This window comes from Phyllostomus hastatus, unplaced genomic scaffold (assembly GCF_019186645.2).
Source record: "Phyllostomus hastatus isolate PE091 unplaced genomic scaffold, TTU_PhHast_1.1 phas_scaffold_501, whole genome shotgun sequence".
NCBI lineage: Eukaryota > Metazoa > Chordata > Mammalia > Chiroptera > Phyllostomidae > Phyllostomus > Phyllostomus hastatus.
Genome location: NW_025334033.1, coordinates 30,566,420 through 30,588,704, shown reverse-complemented (window position 1 = coordinate 30,588,704; position 22,285 = coordinate 30,566,420). Strand labels below are relative to the sequence as shown.

The 22,285-nt window shown below is 38.9% G+C and overlaps 2 protein-coding genes across 3 annotated transcripts in view; one reads left to right on the top strand and one right to left on the bottom strand.

Annotated features, from left to right (window-relative positions):
* Window positions 1-2,248, bottom strand: part of LOC123807866 (IQ domain-containing protein H-like) — a 60,161-nt gene extending 57,913 nt beyond the window's left edge. Inside the window, exon 1 of the mRNA XM_045821941.1 lies at window positions 2,198-2,248. Coding sequence (XP_045677897.1) covers window positions 2,198-2,248 — 51 coding nt within the window. The remainder of the gene's footprint in view (window positions 1-2,197) is intronic.
* A 201-nt stretch (window positions 2,249-2,449) lies between these two features.
* Window positions 2,450-22,285, top strand: part of AAGAB (alpha and gamma adaptin binding protein) — a 47,546-nt gene continuing 27,710 nt past the window's right edge. For both annotated transcript variants that reach the window (XM_045823731.1, XM_045823730.1), the window contains exons 1-5: window positions 2,450-2,589; window positions 18,030-18,220; window positions 18,389-18,485; window positions 18,825-18,914; window positions 22,148-22,231. In XM_045823731.1, the coding sequence (XP_045679687.1) occupies window positions 2,517-2,589; window positions 18,030-18,220; window positions 18,389-18,485; window positions 18,825-18,914; window positions 22,148-22,231 (535 nt within the window). In that variant the 5' untranslated portion in view covers window positions 2,450-2,516. The remainder of the gene's footprint in view (window positions 2,590-18,029; window positions 18,221-18,388; window positions 18,486-18,824; window positions 18,915-22,147; window positions 22,232-22,285) is intronic.

Genomic DNA, 22,285 nt, shown 5'->3' with positions numbered 1-22,285 from the left:
CAGTACACTATTCCAAACCACAAGGGGAGCAGCCCCTGGGAAGTAGAATTATCTCAAGAGAAGGTGTGAAATTAGGCATGAGAATTCTCCCTGAATTCTGGTTTCTGTTTTAGAGTTGTCTCAGGCCTGTAGAAATAGAGAAAACTACAGAGGAACTTAATTGCTCCTGTAGTCAAATAAAGTATACTGTTGGGAAGAACTGGGTTTTTCTGGGTAGGAGTCTCCATTAGTGTTTCAATTGTTTGGGATCTGTAAACATGGGCCCTGGACTTGCAAGCCGGTATGTGTAGTGAATAGTTAACCTTACCTAAAGAGAGGCCTAGCCTTTGATCTTACATACTGGGGGGTGAATTGTAGGCCCCTGAAGTACCCTGCTTGAGAGGAGTGTGTTTGCTTGGAGGCTTTGGCCACCACAGTCTAACAATGTGATTTATGATGGGGTTTTGAGCCACATTGTATCAGTTCCAACCTTTAGAGGAACCGAAGGCTAAAAGCATGTCTAACCTCCAGAATGGCTGGGGATGAAGTGTCAGTCATGTGGGATGGCGTGCAATTGAGCCGCAATAAAAACCCTGGACACCAGTCTCACGTGAGCTTCCCTAGTCGACAGCACTCTGTGCACATCGTCACACATCGTGGCTGGGAGGAGGTAATGCTGTCTACGATTCCTTGGGGAGAGGGCGACTGGAGGCTCTGTTTGGACCCCACTTGGACTCTGCCCTATACATCTCTTCCTTTGGCTGATTTTTGTTTGTATCTTTACGCTATAATAACACTGTCATTGTAGACCTAGTGTTTTACTGCATTTTGTGAATTATTCTAGCAAATTGGCAATGTGAGGTGGTCAGTTCTTCCAAATTATAGACCGCCGATCTGAAGCGAGGGTGGTTCTGTGGACTCCTGAACTTGAGGCTGCTGTAGACGTGAGGGAAGTCTGGTGAAGACTGTTTCTTCAGACTTTGCAGTTTGACTAAACTGATTCTAGGGTCATGGTGAAAAACAGGTGAGGTAAGATTTGAGTAGGACTCATGGGAAAGGAAGTCTATGAAATTGGTAAGTGTAGGGGTTTGCATTTTAGAAAAGGTAAATTTACAGACGTTTCTCCTAGGTAGGAGGTAAGAGATAAAAATCCCCGCAGGAAGAAAAATTAGATTCATTACAGATCTGAGTGAGAGTCCTAATAGAGTGACCTTAAGAAAATGACTTTAAGCCTTAGTCAAATGGAACTAAATATGAGTAAAAAGTGATGATATATGTGGGAACATTTTAAAACTACATATGTAAATAATTTATAAAGGTAACTGTCACAGACTGAGTAAAAACTACATACATAAATAATTTATAAAGGTAACTGTCACAGACTGAGTAATACTCTAGATGTTCTTGATATTTACCCCTTCAGAAAAAAATTATCCCCCAAGTTTTTAAATGTCACATTTGATATTCAAAATTTTAACTTGATTTGCAGTCTGTTACTTTTAATATATTCTCCTATGTGTGTGTTCCCAAGGAAGGGACTTTTATTTTATTAAGACATAATTGACATAACATTATGTTAACTTCCTGTATACAACACAATGATTTGATATTTGTATATATTGTAAAATGATCAGCACAACAGGTCCAGCTAACATCCATCAGTACACAGTTACAATTTTTTTCCTGTGATGGGAAGTTTTAAGGTTTAGTCTCTTAGCCACTTTCAATACAGTATTATTAACTATAGTTACCATGCTATACATTACAACCCCAGGACTTATTTATTTGCAAGGGACCTTTTTGATCCCCCCCAAAAAATGGGGTGCTAAAGAAAAGCAGCTCACATATTTCAATTTCTCCTCAAATTTGCACACTTCTCCACTCCCCTACATCCATGGATTCATTTTCTCAGAACACTACATTTTAAAATGATGCCTCGGTGTGAGGTGGAGTTTTCCGAAGTAAAGGTTCCAGGGTGAGGTGCATGGTCTTGGAGTTTCACCAGAGGTGTAGCAGTACTTCTGGAGCCCAACCTCCCGGGTACGGCACCCAGCGGTGAGTTAGGCTGGTGAGCGAGGTCTGGGCTGGTAAATTTGGGGCTCTCCCGAGACAGTCTGGACGCAGCGCTCCCAATGGATGGGTGCGAGTGCACCCGCGCTGCAAGGCTCGCCCCGAGGTGTCTTAGCTGGGGCCGGGTCGGGAGGGGCTCAGTTCCCACCTGGATTAAGATGTTACCGATGGGGTCGAAGTTTTCAACCTCCTTAGCCATGGTTAGACCTAGGGGCGGATACCTCCCCCAAGCTGCTGCGTCTCCAGGCACCCAAACCTTTGTGGTGGGAACTCGTTCCCTAGGCAACACCACGCTCCGCCCGGCCTGTCCTACGCCAGTACCGGAAGAGGGGGTAACGGAAGAGTCAGGGCCGCCGGACCTTTCCGAGAACGCGCCCTTCCAGTCAGGTGACCCCTGCGCGCCAGAGCTAGTGGTACAGCCCAAGGCGGAAGCGGCTCGGGGACCGGACCGGCTCCAGGGTGCAGCTATGGCTGCGGGCATTCCTTGTGCGCTTATCACCAGCTGCTCCTCCACCTTCACCGGAGACCGGCTGGTGCAACGTGAGTAGCGAGGCTCCTGGGCGGACCTCGAGGTTCTAAGTCTCGGCGAGCGACAGCCTCAGCACCGCGGCCTCTCCGGGCCTTTGTCCCCGCTGCGGTCTTGCGCTCTTCCCTGACTGCGTTGGCTTCAGGGCCCCTCAGACTGCGAGCACGTGCCCTGTCCCCGCAGGTGTCTGCCCCTTCCAGCGTCGCTTTTCTGCTGGCCCCGCCCGCTGTGACGTTTCTTCTAGCCTTTCCGGCAAAGTGGGGCCAATACCTCCCCCGCCTAGCGCTCTGGTCTTGGTGGGGATCCTTTGCCAGGAAACCAGAGGCACTCTGGAAATTGTACCGAGTTACACGAGTACCTAGGGCAGGAATTGGGATCTTGTTGCTATCCCTGCTCCTGAAGTAGATAGTTTGTTTCCTCTTGGTTGCCCCTTAATGTATGTAAGACCTGCTAGCCTTGTCTCCCTCCCCCCCCCCCCCACTCTGTAATTATTCGCTGCCTTGCCTTCCTCTGGAGGCTCTCCGCTGGCGTTAGTTTTGGGGTATTCCTGGGGCTTGTACTTTGCCTCTGGACCTTCTTGGTGGTTGGCGAACGAAGTAACTCTTAAAAGGAACCGTAGGTGAGAAGACCAGTGTAGTGGAGAGGGCACAGGGCTGGGCCATAGGATCAACTTTTGCACTGAAGGACTCTGGGAAGTTGACTCTAACTCAAGACTCCTGTCCTCAGTGCTGGCCTCGAGTCAGAGCAGTGTCCTCAGCTGTAAGATAGGGGGCACAATTAACCTCTGCCCTTCAGTTTCTTATCTGCAAAATGGTGATACTTTTCACACGATTGTTGTGCTTAATCAGAGGCTGGCACATAGTTATCAAAGAACATTCTCTCTCCAACCCTCAGTTTTCTGATTCTTAAAACGGGGCCTATGAACCTGTCTCACAGGATTATTTGAAGAACAGGTGATGAGGCATATTGAGCACTTTGTAAACTGCAAAGCATCATACAACTCTGAACTTTTTACCGAACCTGTCAAATGACAGAATTAGGCAGGATGTCCCTCTAGCACAAATCTATAACTTATTTACCATTTTTACGATCACTTAAAAAGTTCCTCAGAAGGTAAAAGTTTATAGCACTTACTAAATGGTAACCACTGCTCTAATTATGCCATTTCCTTACCGCTAAGGATTGCTCCTTCCCATTTTTTTTTCTTTTAAAAAATAGTTTCATAGAAATACTGCATACTCCTTCAGTAAGATTTAGCATATGGAGAAAAACGTCATCCATGGTCTCATCACCCAAACACAAATACTGCTAACATTTCTGTGCATTTCCTTCCAGATGTTTTCCCAATGCAAATATTTTTTAAAATTATAATTACATTTTATATATAATTTCAACCTGATATTTAATATATGATTTTAAAATATATTTTATATATAAAATTTAAACATTTTATATATGTTTAAATATATAAAACAAATATATGAAGTTATGAATTTATAATATATTTGATATATGTGGTTTACATAATAGGTATATTTATACAAAATATATTTTGTATATTCTATATATAATTATACTGAAATTTTAAATTTAATGTTATAAGTTAGTTTCTATAATATATTACATATAGTGAACATATCAACATTTGCTTAAGATTTCTTGGTGTGTTTACCTATTCAAAAGAATTACAATTGACCCTTGAACAGCATAGCTTTGAACTGTGGGATCCACTTACATGTGGATTTTTTCCAATAAAGACTGCATGTGCATTTTCTCCTCATGATTTTCTTAATAACCTTTTCTTTACTGTAAGAATACAATATATAATAACATAAAACATGCAAAATATGTGTTAATTGACTGTTATCAGTCAGGCTTCTGGTCAGCAGTAGGCTGTTAGTAGTGAAGATCTGGGGAAGTCAGAAGTTATACATATGGGTATTTTGGTTACTGTGAGGGGTGGGTTTAGCACCCCTAACTTTCCCACCCCCACTGCATTGTTTAAGGGTCACCTGGATTTGCATTTGGATTTTCATTACTGAGATACAAAGTCCTTCTAAAATCAATCTCAAAAATATTTGTTAAGTATTCTCATGGCTACAGTACTCATCATTTGCTTTAAGGATCAGAATTGGGAGACATGGTCACTTCCTTGAAAGATCTGATACCAATAGTTGGTGAATAGTAACACTGTATTAGGTTGGCCAAAAAGTCCATTATGGTTTTTCTGTATGATAGCTCTAGTAGTGCTTTGTTGTCTTTAACTTCATTAGAAACAATTTTGTTAGGTTGTATTGTGACAGCTGTCATATCAGTGTGAATTATTTAAAAATATCAAAATTGGTGAATTTTTGTGCAGCTGTTTTTATATTAAAAATGGAAGAAGATATACATTGTCAGTGTATTATGCTTTATTACTTCAAGAAAGGTAAAAATGCAACTGAAATGCCAAAAAAGATTTGTGCAGTGTATGGAGAAGGTGCTGTGACTGATCAAGCGTGTCAGACGTGGTTTGCAAAGTTTCTTGGTACGATTGATATTTTGTCCAAATAATTCTTTGCTGTGGGGCTGTCTTATGCATTGGAAGATGTTTAGCAGTACCCCTGGTTCCTACCCACTAGAAGCCAATAGCAGGAGATAGCCAGCATACTCAAAATATCCAAATCAATAAAGTTACTGGTAAGAGTGGAAAATGTGTCTTTTATTTTATGGAAAAAATAAACAAACTTTTTGGCCAACCCAATAGTAAGAAGTGCTGGAACATAAGTTCACATTCTGGGTTTGTATGCACAGAATGTGTGAATGAAATTTGTTATCAATTAGAATGATCTGTTAGCAATTCCTTAGCAATCAGAACTATTTAAATTGAAGGTGGTGATATTGGTGTAAGAAATGATAGAGAATTGCCAGTGATATATATGATAATTTAATTTCAAAAATATATCAAAAACTCATACGACTCAACACCAGGAAGACAAACAATCCAATTAAAAAATTGGCAAAGGACCTGAATAGGCACTTCTCCAAGGAAGACATACAGAGGGCCCATAGACATATGAAAAGATGCTAAGCATCACTAGCCATAAGGGAGATGCAAATTAAAACCACAATGAGATATCACCTTACACTTGACAGAATGGCTATCCTTAGTAAATCAACAAACAACTAGTGCTGGTGAGGGTGTGGAGAAAAGGGATCCAACCCTAGTGCACTGTGGGTTGGAATGCAGATTGATGCAGCCACTGTGGAAAACAGTATGGAATGTCCTTAAAAAATTAAAAATGGGCCCTGGCTGGTGTAGCTTGGTGGGTTGAGCGCGGGCTGCGAACCAAAGGGTTGCAGGTTCAATTCCCAGTTGGGGCACATGCCTCGGTTTCGGGCCAGGTCCCCAGTGGGGGCCACACGAGAAGCAACCACACATTGATGTTTCTCTCTGTTTCTCCCTCCCTTCCCCTCTCTAAAAAAATAAATAAATAAAATCTTAAAAAACATTAAAAATAGAACTGTCTTTTGACCCAGCAATTCCACTGCTGGGAATATACCCTAAGAATCCCAAAGCACTAATTCAAAAGAACCTATGTAACCCTATGTTCATAGCAGCACTATTCACAATCGCCAAGTGCTGGAAATAACCTAAGTGCCCATCAGGAGATGAGTGGATCAAAAAACTGCGGTACATTTACACATGGAATATTATGCAGCAGAAAGAAAGGAGGAACTCCTACCTTTTGTGACTGCATGGATGGAACTGGAGAGTATTATGCTAAGTGAAATAAGCTATTCAGTGAAAGACAAATACCATATGATCTCACTTATCAGAGGAATCTAATGAACAAAATAAACTAATGAGCAAAGCAGAACCAGAGACATAGAAACATGGAACAGGGTGACAATGGCCAGAATGGAGTGGGGAGAGGGATAATGGTGGAAAGAGGGGAAGGGACAAGTCAAAGAACATGTGTGAATGACTGATGGACATGGACAGCAGTGTGGGGATTGACTGGGAGTGGGGGGCTGGGAGGAGGAGGGCAAAGGAGGGAAAATGGGACAACTGTAATAGAATAACAAATTAAAAAAAAGAAATGATAGAGAATATTAACCTAAAAGAATATTTTTAAATAATTACACAGGCAAAGCCAGCCATCATTTATGACATCGCTTCTTTGGGAAAGCTTCATTCTTCTGCAAGATGCAGTTTGTGTCTAGGTCTATCAGACTCCTATACTTACAGGAAGGATCTTAAAGTAATTTACCAAGTAGGACATTCTTATTTCAAAGATGAGAGTCTATTGTACAGTGTAGCCAGCATTGTCTAGCAAAAGAATAGGGATAAGAGCTTGGATCTTCTAATTTCTATTTTCCTGTAGCTGCTTAAGATATTCTGAGTGGAAACTTTTGGTTTATTTCGGGAATAAATAGTAATTTTCACTTAAGCAAAGTTTATTTTGTTGTCATAGGAGGACTCTGTCTTTGATTGGATTGTATATTTGCAACCCTTTATTTTCTTCAAAGGAAGAAAGATTGGGCCGGGAAGATCTACCACAAGGACCTAGAGGTGTAAACACAGTGGTTCAGTAGGTGATCAAATTAAAGCAGTGATTTCAGCTGGTCATGGGGGTGGGTGAGCTTTGGTTTGTTTTTAGCCATGACACAATGTATTTTATAATTTTCGATTAACATTAACAGAAGCTTTACAGTTTTTATCTTTATTAAAGGAACAATGTTAAGTCATCAACCTAAGGAGGAAGAAAAGATTAAATACAAGTTTATATTCTTTCCAGACCCAATGGGACTTAGATAATATATCTTAGAATAGAAATGTTATCTTCCAGTGTGTGTGCAAGCGCACATCTTTGTATGTGTGTGAAATTAAAACTCAAAGAAGTGATTTCCTAAGGTTTTCAGCTGATGAAAGTTGGGAAGACAAGATTCAGTTCCAGTTATTTCATATATGGGAAACATAATCGCCTTCTTGGCAACCAGAACTGCATGTATTTAGGGTGGAGGTAGGAATATGAGAAATTACTGTAGAAGATTTTACTACAGAAATATTTATTGCTCATAATAAGTTTACACTTTTTCTTTTATGGTAGTTGGGGCCTTAGTAGATGAATTAGTAATAAATGAAAATGCCTCTCTTGGTGCCTAGTTTGTTTCCCTACTTGTGGAGAAGGGAATTTGACTTTCTGTTTGAAGTTTTAGCCTAATCCCTTAGATCTTATTAATGAGTGAAATGATTATAAGCTGTTTGTCTTCCTAATAAATGGCATTCCAGTCAGTGGGGGTGGAGAGTAGGAGGAGAAATACCAGTGGAAAAGTACAACGCATCAGCCCATGTTGCACCAAAACCATTTATGAGTGTTGTACCATCCGGAAGATTCTGGGTGCGTGTAGACTCAGACGTTTATTTCAGGGCCATCTAACTGCTTCTTTTTGTATGGAAAAGGTAAAAACATCTAGAAAGTATGCAGTGGTCATTGGATTTAAACAACTTCCTGCCTTTCAACCTGTATAATTCCTCAACAAATACTGACACTCAATAAATAATGAAATCTAATATAAAACCAATTTTTTAAAAAGGTTAAAGTATGAAAATTGTTTTAAACATGCCTGGCAAGAATAACCTGGACATGACATTGTGTTTATTTTGGAGTCAGTGTTCACAGATACCACAAACACATCTCTAATAATTACTTATCCAGGAAGCAAGCAAGATTGACGTAGGTTAAGACAGAGAGGATAGTTGTGAAACTCTTAAAGAGCCTTTATGATGTTTTAGCTTCAGTGACAAATAACCTATTTAAAGTTTAATTTTCCAGGCAGACTTGAAGGCTGGTTCTACTCAGAGGTGGGGAAAAGTAATATTGTGCCTGAATGAAAATCAGGTGCTCAGAGCAGGAAAAGGTGTGATAGTTTGGTAAGGAACAGCACTGTTTCGCTGACTTTAAAGAACTGCTATTCTGTCTGGATTCTGCTGGGGTTGTTCAGGATGTTTGTTGGGGGGAAACGTGTGAACTGAGCACTGAGTGCGACCGTCTTCCTAGCTTTCTGACTCAACTTTTTATTCCACAAGTATTTACTGAGTCTCTTTACATATGCCATTATTGTTCTAAATATCTCAAACATGTGCTTCAGTTACCTATTTCATCAGTAGAATGAGAGGATTATCTTCCAGTTTCCATGATTATTTTTAGCACCTTTATTGATACGTAATTTTTTTAAGATTTCATTTATGTAGTTTTAGAAAGAGGAGAAGGGATGGAGAAAGGGAAAGAAACATGAATCGGTTGACTCTTGGATGCGCCCCAGCTGGGGACCAAACCAGCAAGCCAGGCCTGTGCTCTGACTGAAAATCAAACCCGCGACCTTCAGCTTTGTCAAACAACACCCAACCAACTGAGCCACACTAGTCAGGGTTATTGGTATTTAATTTAAATATCATAAAATCCAACCTTTTTGGGTTTTTTGCTTGTTTAGTTTATTGATTGTAGAAAGAGAGAGGGGGGAAGGGAGAGAGAGAGAGGGGAAGGGAGAGAGAGAGAGGGGAAGGGAGAGGGAGAGAGGGGAAGGGAGAGAGAGAGAGAAACATTGATTTGTTGCTCCACCCATTCGTGCATCCACCGGTGGCTTCTTGTACGGTGTGTGCCCTGACCAGGGACGAACCTGCAGCCTTGGTGCATCGAGACTGTTCTGCCCGCCTGACCCACTCAGCCTGGGCCCTCCTGTCTTTAGCGTGGAACATTTCTGTCCTCCTAGAAGGAAATCTTGTGCCTATTTGTCATCATTAGCCATTCCCACCCCCTGTAGCCACTAATGTGTTTTCTGTCTTTACAGATTTGCCTTTTCTTAAGAATTATTTGGCCAAAATGTCAATATACCAATAAACAAACTTCAAAAACAGCTTTGGACACATTCAGTCAGTCATAGCACCTTCCTTCTCCATACACTGCACAAATCTTTTTTGTGTGTCAGTTGCATTTTTACCTTTCTTGAAATAATAAAGCATAATATGCTGAAAATGTTGTGTATCTCTTTCAATTTTCAATATTAAAATGGCTGCACAAAAATTCACCAATTTTGATACTTTTTAAAAAAATTCATGTTGTTGCGACAGCTATCACAATACAATCTAACAAAATTGTTTTGAATGAAGTTCAAAACAGTTAAGCCCTACTACAGCCATTGTATGGAAAAAACTAAATGAACTTGTTGGCCAACCCAATATTTATCAGTTCATCTTTTGATAGACGTTTGGGTGGTTTCCACTTTGTGGCTATTATGAATGATGCTGTTATGGGCATTCTGAGAACCTATTGAACTATTTTAAGAAACTTCTAAACTTTTCCAGAGTGGCTGTAGTATTTTACATTCCCATCAACATTGTATAAGAGTTCAAAGTTCTCCACATTTTTGACAACTATTGTTATTGTCTCTGTTTTTGATTTTAGCCATTCTAGTGGGTGTGAGGTGGTATATCATTGTGGTTTTGATTTGCATTTCCTTAATAACTAATGACTTTGAGAATCTTTTCATGTACCTATAGTTCATTCATATACCTTCTTTCGTGATATCTATTCAAGTCTTTTGCCCATTTTTAAGTTGTTCTTTTTGTCTTATTAATGAATTGTAAGAGTACCTCATATCTAGTATTCTAGATACAAGTCTCTTATACATAATTAAAAATATTTTCTCCTAGTCTGTTGTCTTTGGTTTTCTTGATGGTTTATTTTGAAGTGCAGAAGTTCTTAATAAAGAACTTTAAAGACTCTAGAAGTCTAATTTATCAATGTTTTCTTTTTCCAAGTTGCTTTGACTGTATATGACCCAATTATGATTTTACCCTTCTTGAAGGATCTTTAGGAAACTGGGATATTGATTGGGTCTGTTAGTTTTGTGATGTTTTCCAATGGACCAAGCTTACTTTCAATATTTGAATACAGGGGCAACAAAATAAATGTTCTTCATGAAATGTGTTCTGTTTGGGAAATTTATCTCTGACATGTTCACTTTCCTTCATAGTAATTTGTCATCTGCCATAGAGACTGTTGTCATCCTGAGCAGACATTGACATTTTTTGTGAGGGTTTATTACTTGATGCCTATTTGTTTATGAAAAAGTACCATTTGAGTATAAAACATTTTTTTTTTATCTCATAAGTGATCGGTTTAGGTTTATGTGTTATTTCTTCCAGAACACTACCATTATAAATTATTTTCAAAGCATCTAAGATGAATTGCCAGATAATTTTTGTGGTTAAGATAATTAAAGAAGACATTTAAGATACATTTTATCAGATACAAGTGAAAGGCATTTACATCTGTGGTGGGAGCTTATGATGCCTGGCTGTAAAGGTTAGTTTCAGTTCTATGAGAAAAAAATAACAGGAACTTTGCATTCCAGAACTTGTATTTTGTTTCTTGAATACAGCTAAGTCAGTTCCATAAGTTCCTTTGTTTTAAGTCAGGGTTTCTCAGCCTTAGCACTGTTGACATTTGGGGCTGGGTAATCTCTCTCACGTGGGCTCGCCTGTGCCTTGTAGGACGTTCAGCAGTATTCTTGGCCTCTGCCCACTAGATACCAGTAGTATCTCCCCACTTGTGAAAACAAAAAAATGTCTCCTGATGTTGAAATATGCCCCCTTGGAAGCAACATCACCACTCCATAAAGAACCACTGCTTTAAATGTACATCTTGGACTAGATTTTGAATAAATAAGTAATAGTAATAGAACTTAAAGAAGCCCTTCCCCTTCAAATATGGGTGGGACTTGCCATCAGCAGTGCCACTGGGGTTGATAAAGTGGTCTTTGCATGCAGCCCATAAAAGTTAGAGGCTAGTGGGTCCTCCACACTCTCTCCTTGCCAGCTTTATGTTTTTGTGTGCATGTCTGTTTCTGACTGCATGGTGAGGTATTCTAGGGGCAAGTGGATACCATGTATCTCCCCACCTCTGCTTGGAGGCTGTGGTATCCAGTTTCAGATGGCTATTGGGAGAAAGTAAACTTGAGGAATAGGAGGAGGACTGAGTTGGATTTCCTCTGCTTCAACTTTTAAAACTTTTCCACTGCATTATAAAAAGCCCCAAAGCACGTGGATGTATGAATTGAGGTGTGAGCAGAGAGAACGAGCATGGGAGGGAAAGGTAATTAAGTGTTGTAAGCTAACCAGAACTGCTGTCTGTTGTAAAGGAGTGGCGTGGTGCTTTAACTCAGTCCAGTAGTTCTTCCCTCAGCAGCTTCATCCTGCTGCAGTGGTTGGTCTGTCGTGTGGACAGAAACAAATACTGCAGGTACAGTTAATGTGAAGGTTGGGGTACTGAGGCCCCCAACAGTCAAAACTCTGTGTAACTTTTGGCTGTCCCAAAACTTTACTGTGCTTGCACTAGGAGGCTGTAGGATGATTACTCAGAGAACCACAGATATGAATTCCCCGGCATTTGTCTGGGTAAAGTCCCAACATTAACGTTGCACATTTAACCGTTAAATGCCTCACGGTGGTATCACCTACTCCTAGTACTTGGGGAATAATCTGTTTGGCTATTTGGCTTGATGTTAATAACTGCCATCAAGTGTTTGCCAGAGCAGCACCCACTTATGTGTTATCTTCAAAAAGTATCACTGTGGAATTCTAATTGGTTGCAACATATGGAACGATTATGATTTTTAAAAAGTCTCTTTGCCTATTGCCAGTTAATGAAAACTCTTGACTTCCCTATTTTTTTCCCAAATCACATTTTGCTCAATTCTTTGCTTTCATAATGGCTACTTTCTCCTTCAACTGACGTCAGATTCTGCTGTCTCCTATAATTTTCCTAATTGCTTTCTCTTCTGTTTCAGTTTATGCCTTAACAATGGAAAAGAAAAATAAGAAGGCATATTTTGGGAAGGGAGGGGCCAGAGCAGCTTAAAGAAGGTGGTTATTTCCTGATTGTAATGCTTCTTACCAACTCCCCTCCACGTGTCTGTAACCTGCCCTCGTGTCAGTAGTGCTGTCACATTTACAGAGCACTGAACACTTACTGAGGGCCTACTGTGTGCCACTGCTTTCTTATGCATTGTTTCACTTATTCTTCCAGAAGCTTTTGAGAAGTGTTTTTGTCCCCGTATGCCGGTGAGGAAATGAGACACCTATGAGGTTTAATGTGCCTTTCTCACAGAGGGCCAGCATTCCAATGCGGGTCTGTCTGACTCCCCATGTGCGCCGCCTGTTTTATGACCTGGCCTTTCCTGGTCGGGTTAATACTGTCATGACAAGGGGAAGGGAGAGTAACACTGGGTACCAGGAGAGTGTGTACCGTGAAAGGCACTTGTATCTGGGGTTGAGGTTATGAAACGTGGCTGTGAAAGCAGTTTTGTCTCTGTGAGGAAGAATAAAATCAACTGGATTCTTAGAAAAGCGCTGATCATCTTGATTTGAGGTGGCACCTATCACTTCCCTCAGGGCATAGAAAAGAAGACCTAACCACTGTGCAACTTCTCTTCACAAGGAATGCCCCAGTTAGTTAGGCATACATTAATTCTATTGGTATTAAAAGGAGATAAGAATAATCCAAAACAGTATCAGTGCATTTAGTTTGGAATGTACTTATTTTGTCTTTTTTTGTCTGGGTGGTACTAAGAGGGTGGGTGGGGATACACACACACACACACACACACACACACAGGGTGGGGCAAAAGTAGATTTATAGTTGTGAGTATGTGCAACAGAGTTTATTCTTGTGTTAGTATTTATTAGTTATTGTATTTTTCCTATGAACAACTGTGACCCTACTTTTGCCCCACCCTGTATATTTGTGTGAGAGAAAGAGGGAAAATAGATATTGTGGTGACTTGGGAATTCACCTTTGACCTTCGGTTGGCTTCCTAATTCATACTAGAGAGAGTATTTATCGCCTCTTACTGATTCTGAACCATAGAAAACTAGCTGCCTCCTTTCTTACCAAATGTACACTTTCTCTGAGGGAAGGAACATTAGAATAGATGGGGAGTAGTGCAAAGTAGGGCAAGAGCAAGAGCAAGAGGAGGGAGGAGTTGGATTACTGAGCTGAAATGCTTCCTTGGCACACAGCTTTCTTCAGCTCTCTTGACTCCTTCTTTTCATGTGGAACTCTAGGGGAAATAAGTTTACCAAGGAACTGAGAAAGCAAATAGGAGTTGCAGGAGAATCGGTGGCTATGTAAAACAGTTTCTTGAACAGGGAAAGAAATTTATACTTGCACATAAAACTGGTGGAAAAGGTTTATTCTTGCTACTGGATCTGGGTTGGCATTTAACTGCTCCTTGAAAACACTATAAATTAACTATTTTAAGCTGTGAAACCAAGTTTGTAGTAACAGACCCAGCAATTAATCACCTGGTGTTTGTTTGTCTCTTAAAAAATGATGTATTACAGCTCCACCAGGTGGCTGCCAGCAGTGTGAATGAGACAGGCTGACATCTACCAGGTGGAGGGAGAAGTTGCTACTGATTTTATTTGTGTATCATTTGACTACATCAGTCTCAGTTTAGTGAAGGGCAGAGATGGGAGACCATTGAAGGTTTTTCTAGGAAGTCTGTCTGGCACTGCCCCCCACCCCATACACATAAGATCACTATGACTCACTTTTGACATAAAAATACCCCAAACTCACAGACAGTTTTCTGATGGGTAATGGTGTTGCAGGCTCTTGTATTCTGGTGCTCTCGTTCTGACTATTATTTTTGGTTTTCATAAAAGGGCAATAGGTTAGTTTTGGCTTGTGGACCATTAGACACTTGAGTGTGATATAGCTCGGATGCTAACTCTCATGACATGTAATGCATCACTGTGGAAGGAAGGGAGGCTGGTGACCTGAATTCCATTTTAGGCTCTGCTCCTGTTACGCAGGTGACTTTTTTGGCTTTCAGTTTTCTCATTTGTGAAATGAGTGAATTGTACTGGCTGGTCTCCAGAGGCTCTTAGCCATGTGCACATACGTTTTAGTGATTTTTGTTTTAATTTGGAAAAGAATTAACTTGTTAAACATTTGGAATCAAATACAAAAGATGGAGGAGAAAAGCTATATTTAGTATAGGCATTTACATATTTTAAATTAAACTCTACATTATGATATTGATGATAAGAACTAGAATGAAACAGTCGTTACTATTCTCTTTAGTTCTAATATGGCACAGATGTGATAATAAAGTCCATATGCAGCCTTGCTGAAAGTATCTGATTAGACATAAAATGTTAAAAATAAGTAAATTGAGCTATCAAATTGTTTTAGGCAGCACAAGTAGTTTTTAAAAATCCAGCTACTAAAACATTGAAAGCTGAAATTCATTTTTCCAATTTATTAGTTCTAGTCTCATCTAGGTTTAAAGAAAAGAGAAATGGCTTCTTTCTATATGTTAAGTAAATATCTTTATCATTTGAAAATCAAAGACAGTATAAAGTTAAAATTTTAAGAGCTCTGAGTAACACTCATTGATTTGTTCTTTTGTATTCATTAATGAAATGAACCATCCCTAATGGATTCAGGTATTCTAAATTGCAGTTAGTATGACATTTTAATTTATTTTATTTTAAATATTTTATTTATTTATTTTTAGACAGAGGGGAATGAAGGGAGAAAGAGAAGGAAAGAAACCTTCAATATGTGATTGCACTTGTGCACCCCCTACTGGGAACCTGGCCTGCAACCCAGGCATGTGTCGTGACTGGGAATCAAACCGGTGACCCTTTGGTTTGCAGGCCAGCACTCAATCCACTGAGCTGCATCAGCCAGGACTGATTTTATTTTTTCATGTTAGTTGAAGACACTGTCTTGGAAAAAGCATAACCCAAGTTTTATTCTAATTTTTAACAATACAACCAGTGTAGGAAATACCAATAACTGATTGTGTGATGGTAGAAATACTAGTCCCATGCTCCTTGTACTTTCCCCATTAACAACAAGATAATTCATTATTTTACTCCTTTTGCTTCCCCCTTAAAAATAATTTTTTATTAAAAAAAATTACCCATGAATTGGTCCATATGGTGGCTCCTCCTACTCTTTCAAAATAATTTGTTTATACATTTTTTTGCTACTCTCCTTTGGTTAGTTTGCCTTCTTCCATATGTGCCTTTATTGGCATATTGCTGTGCCACCTGCTTGGAGTTTGAAGTATTAGCTTTGAATGCAATGTGGACTTTGATCTTGAGGGGTTTTTTTTTTCCTGTGAGACATTTAGATGACAGCTTAATCCTTGATTTTAATAACTTACATGGTCTTTCTGTTTATTTCCTACCTGAACTTGTCATAAGGCTCCATGAGGGGTATTGTAGCTGGTTGCTATGGAATTGATTGATAATAAAGATTATGACTTTAGATAGAAATTAAATGGAAAGAACTACTGATTTCTTTTTTTTTTAATTTTATTTATTTATTTTTAGAGAGGGAAGGGAGGGAGATAGAGAGAGAGAGAAACATCAACATGCGATTGCTGGGGGTCATGGCCTGCAACCCAGGCATGCACCCTGACTGGGAATCGAACCTGCGACACTTTGTTTCGCAGCCTGTGCTCAATCCACTGAGCTATGCCAGCCAGGGCTCTGATTTCCTAAAGACAGAGTAAAATCAGATTTTCAAATATTGGCCCAGACCTGTTAATTTAAGAGTAACAGTTCTGGTTTTGGTGAAAAATTTTAGAAAGTTAGTTTCAAAGTGTGCCTTATGGCAAGGGTATTTAGTTGGCCAAAAAGTTCGTATGGTTTTTTTCTGTAAAAGACACATTTTTCATTTTCATCAATAACTTCATTGATTTGGACATTTTGAGTATGTTGACTGTCTCCTGTGTGATAGACCGTTGATTGTTCTCAGTGTGTCAGTTTGATTGCTGTCAATTTCAGCTGGTTTACTGACCATGGGGCATTGTCCAGTGAGAAATCTCCAGCACCATACTTCCCAGACCACTTTTGACCCATTCTATCAGTCACAGCACCTTCTCCATATACTGAATAAGTCTTTTTTTGTGTGCTTCATTTGTGTCTTTACATTTTTTGAAATAATAAAGCATAATACACTGAAAAAGTTGTGTATTTTCTTCCATCTTCATTAAAATGGCTACGAAAAAGTTCACCCAATTTTGATAAGTTTTTTTAAGTGCACACTGATGACAGCTGTCACAGTACAGTCTAAGAAAATTCTTTTGAATGGAGTTAGACAACTAATTGCTACTAGATCCATCCTATGGAAAAAGCCAAGCAAACTTTTTGGCTAACCTAGTAAAGTCTTATTTTCAGTTCCTGCTAATAACCACATGGTGAAAGGTTAGCAATGGGAAAAAATGCACATGCACACATGCACATATGTGCTTCATATATTATTATACATGTTCCCAGCAGTCTTTTGGACTGAATAATTTTCCCATATCTTTTTGTTGAGCAAAAAGTATGGCAGTGTTCTAAATGTATAACCTTAGCTCTGGCATTTAAAACTTAATTTTTAGTTTTCAGTGTCTTTTAGTGAGTTTGAGAAATTCCTTACATGTTCATCAATATTATGCATTGAAAAGGTCCTTGTGGCCATTTTGCTGTACTTTTTTATAATAACGCAAGTAGAGGCATGTTACTCTACTTCGCCAAGTTCATTTTCCCCATCTGTATTAAATGGAGGTTGTAGGTATGAGCAGGAGAGATGAGAGTGGAGGTTAAAACAATTTCTAATGTCTCTTCCAGTTCTAAATATTTTATGACATTATGGAAGCAAAATGCTTTGATGGTTCCATGACCACATCTATTTTTGGCTTTTACTGGAAGAATTTCATTAGTTATACCCATGCTGGAAATGGGTTTCTGAAAGATTTAATTATATTCTACATCATTTTATTTGCTTGGCTATTAAACATTTAAATTTTGCCATAAGTGTCTTTGTCAAATAAGAATTTGAGTTGGCTTTCAAAGAATCTGAACAGGGCTGAAAATAAATGGAATTAGAGTCATTTATCAGTGTGTATTCTTTTATTAATTGAATTAATGTATAAGTATTTGACCCAAGGAATATGTATAACTGTTTATTTTTTAATGGCTTAACCTTAATGCTATCTTCCTTTTAGCTTGCAATAACTATGAAATAATTAAAAAATTTTTAGGATCCTTATTATTTTCCATCACCCATGAAGTTCATAAGCAACAAAATACATACAGCTGTCATTCTCTCCCACTTGTTCTTTTATGGATGTTGGGTGAGACAACTATTTTGTTTTCTACCTAATCTAATCACGGTAGTGTTTCTGTTCTTACAGTAAAAGCCAATGAGTTAAATTACATCAGCATTACTTTTGTAATCAAATGATCAGAGAAGAAGATACCCTAATAAATGTGAGGCCCTTTGAAATCCTTATATGAAGGGAAGCAGCCTAAGTACTGTATTATTTTGAAGTATTACTGAGAAAGTTGACTGATATACATTGGTTTTGCACTTCCCATAGTAATGTTGTGTCGTTTATTTAGATATCCTTGGAACAGAAGATCTCGTTGTGGAAGCAACTGCCAACGATGCTGTGAGGTTTTATCCTTGGACCATTGATAATAAGTACTACTCAGCGGACATCAATCTTTGTGTAGTGCCAAACAAGTTTCTAGTCACTGCTGAGATTGCAGAGTCTGTCCAAGCATTTGTGGTTTACTTTGACAGCACACAAGTAAGATTTTGTTTTTCATGGAATCTTAAATAAGAAATTGTGCTTGCTTTTTTTAACCCCTTATTTCTGTGTGTGTGTGTGTGTGTGTGTGTGTGCGCGCGTGCGCGCATATGAGTTCTCTTAATATCTGTTTTTCTGCTTTCGTTTGTTTCTTATGCCTCCCCCTAGAAATCTGGTCTTGATAGTGTCTCCTCATGGCTTCCACTGGTAGAAGCATGGTTACCTGAGGTGATGATCTTGGTCTGCGATCGAGTGTCGGAGAACGGTAAGATGCTTCGATGGGGCGGTGGTTTGTGCACGCTCCTGCCACTCCGTGGTAAGCAGAGCACGTTGTTTCCTCAATTTAGAACAGCATGTCTCATTTGACTTTATTCCTTTACAACAGTGTTTTCAGCTATTTCTCTCTAGAATCTTGCAATATTTACCTTTTTTTTTTCTTTTTTAAATAATGGACACTTGCATTTGAGAAATCATTTTCTTTATATTTATTTTGGGTTCCTGTAGAATAATATTGACATTAACAGAAACACATTTGTGAATAGTATTGCAGCAATATTCATATTTTATTTTTACTTATAAAGGGTTTTTTTGCATATTATTTTAGGTGTAAACCGACAAAAAGCTCAAGAATGGTGTATAAAACATGGCTTTGAACTGGTAGAACTTAGTCCAGAAGAGTTACCTGAGGAGGACGGTAAGTGTTTATGTTGAGAGAAAACATGGCATTTGGTTTGAGATGTGAGATTAGTTAATTTGTGGAAGAAAAATCACAGTGAAATTCAAAAACACTCTTTTTCCCCTAGCTGCTTGTAAAGATTTCTGCATAATTCATCGATGTGGTCTTACTATTAATCAAATAATCCATTTTGGGGGATTTACTACCCATTTTAGGAGTTTTGAAATGTTTGTTTTTCTCTTGCATAAAGGTAGAGGATTTCAACCTTAAATCCTAGTCATTTCCCTAATCTCTTATCTTTTCTCTACATCCAAAAAAGGAGAGCTTGACCTGTATTCATAAGTCAGTAAAGTTTATGTTCCTTATTTGGAATTCCTAGTAACCTAGGGCTGAATTCCAGGAACCATAGATGCATGTCAGTCCTATGTGTATGTGTTTTGGACATTTGAAACCAAAAATGGACTCAGAATACCTCCTGGAGTAGTTCTCCACTTGACTACCTTCTACTGCCGTCTGGACCTTCTTCTGTTTCTTCTTCCTCTTCACATCCCTCCCGCATTTCTGTCCTCACCGTTACTCCTTCCACGCACACCGGTGCTAGCTGCTGTGGCATCTACAAAGATAAGGTGGATTTTGACCCAGCAAACCCTTATAATCTGGTACAAGAGATAAAACGTGTATACAAATAATTGAATTACCAAGTGGGATATAGTAAGTATTATTTTAAAAATATTGGTACTGTGGTATTTCAGAGACAGAGGAGATTATTTTAAAGAAGGAATTGACACCATCAACTTTCACATGTCAGCTGGTCCATTGGGGAAGAAATGGAAAATGTCCTGGAATTGTGTGTAGAGGACCAGTGGGGAGGGGGCATTGAGAAGATACCAGTTGTTCCAAAAGGCATTTTAGGCAGGGGCAAGCAATACGAATTAAATTACATAGGTAGGCTATAAGTAATCTTTAAGTGAAACATATTTTTTAAAAGAGTTAAGAAATGTCTTTCTATATTATGGCTTGTTTGAATTTTTTTCAAAATGTTATCTTTGGGAATAAAACCTTTCCAGAGAAGAAGAGGACAAAAGGGAAATAAGAAGGCCGATTTTTCTCCCTGTACACTTCTAAGAATATTGAAATGAACAACTGCAATATCTTACCCCACACCTCTCTAGGTCCCCTAAAGCCGGTGCCCTGCTTTGTGTGTACGAGCATGTGTGTCGTCACCGATCTTTGGCACTAGAGTTTCCTCTTCTTCCTGTTGTCCTTGAGAGTCAACATTTGAGTTATTTATTTAAATCTGTTTTCATTTTGGAATTTCTGCTCCTTTACACCACTGCCCTTCTTCTTGCTCTTTACTGGAACAATGCTCTTATATTAATTCAGCTTAATCTTTAAATAGATTTTTGATATATCCTCTTTAGGTAATGTAACTGAAACCTTCATAGTGTTCTTTAATGGAAACAGTTCTCAAGCCACATACCCTCATCCTTTGTTTGCACGTATTACTTGAACGTCAGTATGAGAGTTTGTGCTTGTTTGTGTTATACTTCATCTTATTGGCTCTTCAGACCATATTTTTGGTTCTTCATTGTATCATCTGAAATGTTAGTTGTTCTTTCAAGAACTGAACCATTCATAGTTAAGATAAATGTGGCTTTTATTTCTTCATTTAAACATTGTTGGTGATAGCTTTAGCTGGTGTGGCTCAGTGGATTGAGTGCCAGCCTACAATTCAAGGGCTTGCCGATTCGATTCTCAGTCTAAAGCACATGCCTGGGTTGCTGGCCAGGCCCCCGTAGGGGGCACAAGAGAGGCAACCACACATTGATGTGTCTTTCCCTCTCTTTCTCCCTCCCCTCTCTAAAATAAATAAAATCTTTTTTAAAAGTCTATAAAAAGAAACACTGATGGTGATAAACTCATGTAGAGTATTTTTGGTTTAATCCTTAACGTGTTTGTGTTAAGTTGGTAGGTTGGTATTTATTTATTTATTTTTTAAATTTTAGTTGTTTTTTTTAGATTTTATTTTATCTTTAGAGGGGGGGAAGGGAGGGATTGAACAGGTGACCCTTTGGTTTGCAGGCTTGTGCTCAATCCACTGAGCTACACCATCCAGGGTGGTAGGTTAGTATTTTTTAAATGATTCATCAATGTCTCAATTACTGAGTGCCTGCTCTTGTTCAGACACTGTTTTAGGCAGTGGGAATAATGAACTCAGTAAGACGTGATTCCTGCCTTCAAGGAGTACCCAGTCTAGAGAAGGTTACACTAGTAAATTGTCAGTTCTACTGCATCTTTCTTCTGGGAGAGGAGTGCATGGAATGGTGTCATCCCCACTTTTCTTTAAGAATAGCATAAGTGATATTCACACTTTATCAAATAGCTAATAAGTTGCAGAGACCTGGGTTTAAATTCCTATCTAGTGGCCAGGCCACTAGAAACAGGTTCTATGTGGACTGTGCTCTCATAGGACACTTTCTTTTTTCAGCCAGATGCAGTATTGTAATATTCATTATCTGAAGGATCTACTTTTCTTTTATGCACATTCATACCTTAGTGCAGCTAAGAATGCCACCCTATTTCTGACGTGCCAACTGGGATTAGCACCTTGTTTTTTAGAGTACTATCAATTAAATTCCAGAAGCAGGATAATACCAACACTAAAGTAGCTAAGTTGTGGCTATTTTTAATGACAGTTTGCCTGCCTCTTGCACTATAGTAATAGTAAGTTCACTTCTCTAAACTATCTCTCTCTAATCAGGAAGTTGTTCTCTAGATATCAGTTATAAACAATAATTATTTTGTTTCCGAGGAGAAGAAAAGGCATTTGCAGGATTTTTTTAGCATACTAAGAGGACCACTCCTTCCTTCAGCAAAATCGTTCTCTGTAAATAATCGTGAATGGTAGTACTCTAGCATTCTCCTAGTACTGTGTAATTAACAGAAACTAACATTTTCGGGAGAATATGAGTAGGTGCCATTGGTGAGGCAATGGGGCTGATGGTATTATATAAACCTCTTAATATTGTGTGTTTTTCTCATTGTTTTAGTTTCTAGAATATTCTTATGGTAGCTCTGAGCTCTGTACTTGCTTTGTTTTTTCCCCTCATTATATAAGTTATAATGTGAAATAACTAAATGAGCAAAATAAGTAAGCTGCAGTTATTTAAGAATGTGGCTTGGTATACACACATGTGTGTATGTATGCATAAGTGCATGTATAAATATATATGTTTTGTCCCCCTGATTAGATGACTTCCCAGAATCCACAGGAGTAAAGCGAATTGTTCAAGCCCTGAATGCCAATGTCTGGTCCAACGTAGTGATGAAGAATGGTAAGTACCTTGGGACTAAACGTGCTGAGGAGTTTTCCTCCTATTTCTTGTAAG